General features: G+C 36.7%; 2 protein-coding genes across 2 annotated transcripts in view; one reads left to right on the top strand and one right to left on the bottom strand.

Annotated features, from left to right (window-relative positions):
* The first annotated feature begins 205 nt into the window (after positions 1 to 205).
* Positions 206 to 4,747, top strand: LOC109213765 (methyl-CpG-binding domain-containing protein 7-like). Its single transcript, XM_019377594.1, has 7 exons — positions 206 to 477; positions 2,146 to 2,262; positions 2,399 to 2,437; positions 2,880 to 3,017; positions 3,945 to 4,106; positions 4,190 to 4,419; positions 4,531 to 4,747. Exons 1-7 carry the CDS (start codon positions 265 to 267, stop codon positions 4,532 to 4,534), a joined length of 903 nt encoding a protein of 300 aa, XP_019233139.1. The 5' UTR covers positions 206 to 264; the 3' UTR covers positions 4,535 to 4,747.
* Positions 4,748 to 5,129: 382 nt separating this feature from the next.
* LOC109213769 (putative nuclease HARBI1) overlaps positions 5,130 to 8,670 on the bottom strand; it is a 7,824-nt gene continuing 4,283 nt past the window's right edge. Inside the window, exon 2 of the mRNA XM_019377597.1 lies at positions 5,130 to 6,387. Coding sequence (XP_019233142.1) covers positions 5,351 to 6,387 — 1,037 coding nt within the window. The 3' untranslated portion in view covers positions 5,130 to 5,350. The remainder of the gene's footprint in view (positions 6,388 to 8,670) is intronic.

The raw sequence follows: 8,670 nt of genomic DNA on the forward strand, positions 1-8,670 counted from the left end.
TATGTTTAAGTTTAAGTAAATCAATAAAAATGTTGCTGGTGGGAGGTGATAAATATCCTCTAAAATAATTGAGGTGCGTTTAAGCTAGCCTTAATATCATAAAACAATAGTTACTAGTCCCACCAAAAAAAATAAACAATGTGACTACTAATGTGTCAAAACAACAAACAAAGATGCTGTTACATTGCCACCAAGTGGACAGAGTTTGTACAGAATATACTAGGGTGGTGTCTGTCACTTTGAGAATCTTGTCAACAGCTAGCCATGGAGAAACACAATTCCTTAATGCTAGTACCAATGCCACCGACACGCCGCCACCGAAGCGGCGCAGAATACTCACCTTACGGCCAACTAATGGTTGTGCCACCTACCACCACCGCCATTACTCCCTACAGTACATACTCAAGCAGCTTTAAGCTACCCCCTGGTTGGGGTATTCAAGAAGTTCCTCGCTCTGATGGCTCTCGAGTTGACAAGGTCTCTGCATTTCCTTTTAACTTCACTTTGTAGAGAATTTAATGTATTTTTTATGCATTGATAGTCTAGAACTTTTTCTAGAAAAAATAATATTGCATATACACTCTCAAAATAATAGCAGAAAAAATATATATTTTTTTGTATATATATATATATATATTCGGTATGTTATATACAAATTTTATACATTTTTCGGCTACCAAATGTAAATAGTTTCTTTAGCAGGCTAAAAGTGAAAAAGTCCACAGGTTAACATGACTTACCATAACAAGCAACTGTCGATAATAAGACTAATTTGTTAAGCTGAAAAATAAAGTTACATAATTTGTTGTAATAGGTAAAATCATACTAATAGTGTGAAACTTCTTTACATTATCTGTGTGTATATAATATGTTAAATTCTTTTGCATATTACTTGAGTGAATTTGTTTCATGCACGCTATTCGTTTCTATTTTTACTTAATTGTTTCTGGTTTGGATCTTTCAACAAGAGAAAACAGGGATGAATTACTTTAAATTCAAAGCCATGAGATTTTGAGTTAGGTGGTGCGGTGAAAAGGGTGAAAAGGGTAAGTGGTAGAAGAATGTGCAGTCTGGTGCACTAAGCTCCCGCTATGTGCGGGGTCCGGAGAAAGACCGGACCACAAGGATCTCGTACACAGCCTTACCCTGCATGTCTGCAAGAGACTGTTTTCACAGCTCGAACCAGTGACCTCGTGGTCACATGGCAGCAACTTTACACGTTATGCCAAGGCTGCCCTTGTAAGTGGTAAAAGCAAGATACAGTAAATTGCTTAATTCGATTTTGAAATTGACAGGGTAACATGTTGAATATTTTTGCCTCTCCAACTATTCAGGAGGGGCGGATGTAGCTCACTGACAAAGGCTGAGTGTTGCTATAGTATTATACTTGTGTTCTTCCTTTCAAGAAATATTGCAAGTTTCAGAGTGCTCTGCATATTTTACTCTTAATTTTGATGCATAGACTATCCATTATATCAGTAACCTGTTTTTGAGTGATTTTGTCGCAGAATTTGAACAATAATGTATTTGTTAGACACAAAGGCTGAGCCGGGATTTCAATCTTTTGGGTTCTGGATTTTAGAACGACGATTTCAAGTATCAGTGACTGGGTTCTAAATTTTATATTTGTACATCTTTAATGAATTTTAAACATCAAATACATTATTTAAGCAAAAGTTATTGGGTTCAGTATAACCCGTCGATTGGCTTCTGCCTCCGTCCCTGGCTGGAAAACCGGATAATTTGTCCCTCGGGAACTTATACGGTAGGTCCACGGTGTAGCTGCCAAATAATAGAAGCATCAAGGAGTTTTGAAGAAAGCTGAATTTAATTGAAAATTGGTTCGCGAGATCTTTTAGTCTTTAAACTGTATGTATAGCTAACAAGATCTCAAATGATAAGAACTGCTCCGTGGACTAAATATTACTGGAAGTCTCTAATGTTATAAGCGAGAATAAATATCAAATTTCGATGGATTTCTGACGAGGTACTGAACTTTTTAGTGACTTATATAGGCTTTAGTACCTTCTTTTTTCCCTTGTGATGGAGCTAGCTCGACGATACCTAAATGACAGATTGTTTGTTAAGGTGCAAATTGTGTTTATTACATCATACTCTATAACAGACATTACGGTTATCATGCAGTACTACTATGAGCCTGGGACTGGGCTAAAGTTCAGATCACTGAGAGAAGTCGAGAGACGATTGAACGGTGAAATATTTGCTCCTAGATCCAGGGCATTGGTAGTGAGACACAATCAGGCAAGTGTAAACGTTGAATATTTCAAAAGGATGTTTGTAATTTCTCTCGTCTTTATGATGTCTAAGTTTGAATACTCTCTTTCTTATTTTGGTCTTTTTCTGTTTCAATTATCGACGGAGTATTCATACTTCACAGAGTTCTCTATCTCGGAAGATGGTTGTTTATGGTGGAAAGGTACAGATTAACTACACTTTGGCCCTCATTCTTTGACTTAATTACTTTTGATGGATGGGATGTGTGGAATCTATTAGTAATTTCCCTTTGTTAACATTACTTCTTGTGTTCCTTTTGTCGGTTATATGTAAACTATTGGATCCCCTTGACATGAAGAAAAAATTCTAGTGTAGCGATAAGGGGGTTCAAAAGTTGTTGTAGGTCATTGGCTTAATTCACGATTGTGACATTCTAAATTTTTTTGAATCCCCTTGCATAAATTCCTGGTTTCCCCATTGGTAAAAGGGGATGCAAAGCCATAATGCCATTTGCTCAGAAATATTAGGTGAATGAATCCAGGGAATTATATTCCTTGACAGATAGTTAGACAACAAACAAGCTCATTTTACTTTGATTTTATGCTATGCAAGTTAAGACTGAAACTGATGCGACGAAATTGCAGATAGTGAGAATGGATGAAGAGCAGTTGAATCAATGGGCAATTGTGCCGTCAAGAAGTGCAGCCACCTTACCCTATGAACTTCCAGATGGTTGGGTGATAGAAGAGGTACCACGTAGAGACGGAAGCTTCGTGGACAAGGTACACTCTCCTGTTCTTCAAAAATAGTGAATTCATTTATCTTTCTTGATGTCAGCTGCTATCAAGTTTGCCCAGATTGGCTTTATCACTTATGTCTAGAAAATGATGATTCCTTACATGATCCAAAGTTTAAACTTCTGAAAGTTCTAAGTATTGTTTTCGTATCCAAGTTAAGAGATCATTCCCCTAAGAATGGATAGCGGGAGACGAGGCAGGTGGAATACAATCAACCTGAAAATTGGTAGCCCTGTTCGTATGCTTTTCCTAAACATCTTACATCACGTTTTATGTAGGAGATCAACTGTCAAAAATAATTGTTTCATGTATAAGATCATTGATTTAAGTGCTTCAGTTTTGCATGAATTGCAGAGAGCTATTTGAGCGAAACTGTTCGAATAGACAAGTTATAATAGTATCTCTTTAAGTGGCAGGCATTGAGTGTATTACTGAATCACCCGTGCAGTTAATAGTCAGAGGTGGACCTATGTTGTAAAGAGAGGGGTCGCCAGCACCCGGAAAGTTCGACAAAAATTCCACATATATAAGTATATGTCTTTAAAGAATCATATAGTGATATATTAGTAGTGACACCCTATATACAAAGCAGATTTTGGTTAAATACAAAAGTGCACCCGTGACCTTCAAATCCTTGGTCCGCCTCAAGTTATAGCATTATTGGAATTGGAAACGTGATTTTATTTTCAAAACCTTGCTGATATGTCACAAGCAATCTATCTTATGGAATGTGCTAAACCTTCTCTTTACCATGTCGATTTCTTTTTCTGTGTGAAGTTCCATTGATTAACATGATGTTCTTTCTCATTTTCACAACTATGACAAAGACTATCCCTTTTCACGTTTTCCCCCTTTTGTTCTGGCGAGGAGCCTTCTGCTGAAGTTGTAACTAATTTATTTCCTCATACGCAGTATTACTATGAACCAGGAACTGGACTAAAGTTTAGGTCCAGAATAGCAGCACAGAGATACTTGGCAGAAATGAGAGAAGATGTTCCTTTATCTGCTACTCTAGAAGAATTAAAAGAGAATAAACCGTTGTCCAAGATGTTTAAGTTGCACCATCATGCAAAGGTGAGCTAATATCTTGAACGTCAAAATGCATGACATTTATCTCTTTTTGATGTCAAGATATGTCTTCTTTTGTGCCTTTGTAGAAATCTGTTCCATGTGAGAGAAACATCTCCAGAGAGGATTCGCAGAAGTCGTCATTTCTTTCTCCACCGGCTAAAGTAAATTGGGTTCTTTCTAGTTCTAAAGGTGATTCTTGGGACCCTTTCATTGCCGGAACACCAATCCCTGATTCGGTAAAACAGCAATGGACTAAAAGATTCATGTTGTTCATGAATGATGATGACTCTGAATGCAGAAAACTCAGACTAGAAAGGTAAACCAAAGCGCTAAAGCTTCAACTGATCTATACTCCCTTTTCATATGCAGATCGAATAGTACTGTGTGATCACATATGTTTCTAATCAATCGGTTATCTTCCTTGCAGTTAAAGACGGATAGCTGGAGAGTCCAGAAAATATATCGCAGTTGGAAACAGTAGTGTATGTTACAAGCAAAGATTGGACTGCTTCTGACCTAGAGATTTACATGCTAATCTTGTACATACTAACATTATGGAACTCCATCTAATATTACTTCCTAACCATTGTACAGAATCTGTTGTCCTGTTTATTTCTATGTCCGCTCGTGCTCTCGATATCCAACTGATGTATCCTATTACAGTTTTGGCAACTTTTTTCTATGGTGCATGTTTACCTTGTATTTGATTGGCATAGAGTTTTAAAAAAAGGAAAAATACAGTAAGTGGTTATTCTTTCGGAACTAACTAAACAGAAAATAGTGTCGCATAAAATGAAACGCTCTATTTACATCATTACAAAGGCAAATTAAAGACTTCATTTGAGGAATTAGGATCATAAAAATCGACTCATTTGGTTCATGCCTGCTGCAATGAAACAGAACACTTTGATTTGTGTTCAGCCAAAAGTTTGGCAATTGAAAGGTACCAGGAATTTGGACAATCTTGGAACCATGCATTCACACGTTAAACAACTAGCAAAATTCCTAGGAATGGAAAAGAATGTATGATTAAATAAGGAAAAGAGCCCAATAAAGTCTTATTTTCCTACAAGTAATATATCTCAGTTTCCACTCTGAAACAGGAACCACCTAAATAAACTTATAAAAATAAAAATTAAAAATCAAATATTAATGCCTACATATCCTTGAAAATATTCTCTATCTGCCATCAAATTGATAGCTTATGCTATTCCTTCACTAAGAAGCAGTGACATTATTTAAGAATGTCACCTCCCAGATAAGTACCGGGACAGATTGTCCCTTAAAACTGAAGCAGTCTTGTCGACAGATTCACAAACCTCTTGCCCGTATCCTGTATCGTGGTGATGAGATAGAGAAAACTCGTCCAGAACCTCATCTTCCATGTCGATGACAATGTTGTGGAGAATGCAGCAAACAAGGATAAATCTCGGTAGCTTGTGCTTGTCCGGCCTCCACATTAATCCATGAATCATTTTCCAGACTTCCTTTAGCCTAGCCAATGCCCTTTGTGCCACGATCCGGGTTGCAAAATGTTTCTTATTGAACTCAGCTTTAGATTCTGAAAGTTCTTTCCCTTGATAAGGAGTTAAAAGCCAAGGTAGCAAGGGAAAACCAGAATCACCAATAATATATTCGCGTAGTTCTGCTTCTTCGGACAACTTTATCTTGTTCCCGTTCAATCTATCTCCTTTCTCGCAGAGTTTAAAAAAGGTTGAGCTCTGAAGTACTGAATTCTCTTTCATCTTTCCTGGCAATCCCGTGACAACATCACGGAACCTCATATCGGGATCAACAACTGCTTGTAGGATCATGCTGTGGTTCTTGTTTTGATCAAGCCATACGTCAGCTGTTTGCTCGGATGAGGATAACATCATTGTGATGTGTGTAGTATCGATTGCACCACAACAGTTTGGAAGTCCTTGGATTCTTTCGAATTTGGACTTTATCTGTGACATATCTTGCTCGGTGGAAGGCCACCGTAGGTGGTGAAGCCCCTTCTCCTCAATAGCCTCTATAAAGCGCCAAGTTACTTGAGACACAGTTGAGTGGTGTGCACCAAACGAGTCACCCACTGAAATTAGAGAATTACCCGAGCTCAGCCTCCTTAGAGCTAGCGCTACTTGCTCATGCAAAGACATGGGCTTGCCATTTGAGAACACAAAGTGGGCCGACTTTGGCTGCATGTGCTCCTTTGCAAGGGAACATATGTAGTCGAAAGTGCTTCTAGACATCTTGAAAACAGATTGGAACTTATCCAAACCCTTCGATGGAGAAACATTTCCTGCAGAAAAGATAATTTATCCACAGCAGCAAAATAATCAAATTTCATGCTGACCATCCAAAAAGGCAGGATTCACTTGTGATCAATCACAATCGAGAAATGAGAGTATGAGCCTTAGAAAGAATCTGATTTAGTCTCCACCAAATATGTATTTAAGGTAATCCATGACACTGGACCGAGCAGTCAATGTCCTTGCTACTAATTCGGGGGGGGGGGGTGGGGGGGGTGGAAGCATCCAAGATAAGATACTAAGAGCTTACAATTTGTCAAGTTCAAGAACTTTGGTAGATTAAGAAGGCAAGGTAAAATAAGTAATCCTATTTGCTATTTACAACTATCATGCAAATATACACCTGAAAATGAATTTAAAAAACGAAAATCACACAGTTGAGCACATCTAACAGCAAGATGTTTAATGTTAAGCAACATTGCACGACAAGATAAATCATTTGACTCCATGTGCAGACTTCATTTTGGTCGAATAGGCTGGTGGTTATGTTTGTAACAGTTTTAAACTGTAATACTTTTACTGCTTTTACAATAATTAAAAAATAAAATTAGTTCTTCTTGCATAAGGAATCAAGAAAGTTTGATTCTTACTAGTAATCCCTTGAAATAAAGCAAACAGGCTCGCGAAAGCTTTTCAAGGTCTCATGCACAATTCAGTTAGGAAAGTAAAAAGGGTAGTCTCCCGAATCATCCATTATGGATCAAACCATTCATCATTCATCAGAGTTTAAAAAAAAAGGGGGCCAGCCCGGCATACGAAGCATCCCACGTTCATGCAGGGTCCGCAGAAGGGCCGCACCCCAAAGGGGTGTGATGCAGGCAACCTAACCTGATGCAAACATCATAGGCTATTCCACAACTTGAACCCGTGAGCTATAGGCGTTTTATCATCAGATGCAATTCAAATGGCATTTTCTGTCAACTTGGATTATTTCATGCCCTTGTTCATGAATGTGTTCCAAAAGATAACATACATATTCTTTTTCCTTTTAAAATAAAATACTACAGTATTCAACAGGTAACAGTCGAAAGTGTGGGCCAAGGCCATTTCTGACATTATTTGATAGACGTTCAGAAAGCTATTTCTATGTTACCTTTTCAGGAAAAAAAAAAAGAAAGCTATTTCTTCAAAGCTAAATAACAGATTAAAATGAACGAGGGAATTCCATCTCTACCTTGCTTTGATATTGTCCAGCAAAGCAATATATGAAAAATCAAGACAATAAAAGATACCACCAATTATCAAGGAAAAACAGATGTTATTCTTGTGATCATTTTTTAAACTTCTGTTTTTCTTGTTCTTTTCAACTCTTACTGTGAATAGGAACACTTTTCTGTAACTACTATTTCTTTTTCTTTAACTTAAGGAATAGAGAACCATCTATTCAATTCTAAATGACTGGAAAAGAATACAACAGAATAATATACAAGAAATTGCGACTTTCCTATTTATTGAGTGGACAAATCACTGCCTTGTTTATTTACGGACCAATTCAAAAAATCTAACTTCTTTCACTCTATAGATTAAACCCTACATCCTACTCACCTCTATCAATAATATGGTAAACAAGAGGCTTTCACAAACTCTATTACTTCGCTTCAGGTCTCCATCTAATCTCGATTTCTGAAGTGCTAACTTAAATTTCTCCATCAGCATTTTCATTTTCTTTCAACCTAAACTATTAGGCTTGTTAAATGAGCTTCATGCTTGTACATCTCATATATTTTGCTTCACATGCTGTCAAAATATGGAAGTTCAAGCAACAAAATAACTAAATAGTTTCTCTAAAGTGCCCTCAAGCATAGGAGACACCCTGCACATGCAGAAGAAATACACAACAACAAGCAGACACCCTCCATAACAATTAATGCTGTAATAATAATTTTCAAAAAAAATTATTTAGTAGCATATGCATGTGGGATTCTGAAACCTTCAAGAGTCTATTGATCACTCGAGAATGTAAAAGATACTGGCACTACTCGTACATATACATATTTTATACACACATATGAGATTTATATGTATATAAATTTGAAAACACCTAAACCCCACAGAAAGGTGCTGCTCAAAATCTTTTTCAGAAAAAGATCATTGCTATTATCTTTAATAAGATAACAGTCATCTCTCTTTGTAACCTTTTATTTCCTTATGCATCTTCTTGATGCCTTTTTAATAACACCTTATTTCATCAAAATATATATATATATATATATATATATATATATATATATATATATATATATATATATATATATATATATATATATATATAT

This window comes from Nicotiana attenuata, unplaced genomic scaffold, assembly GCF_001879085.1.
Source record: "Nicotiana attenuata strain UT unplaced genomic scaffold, NIATTr2, whole genome shotgun sequence".
Classification (NCBI taxonomy): Eukaryota; Viridiplantae; Streptophyta; class Magnoliopsida; order Solanales; family Solanaceae; genus Nicotiana; species Nicotiana attenuata.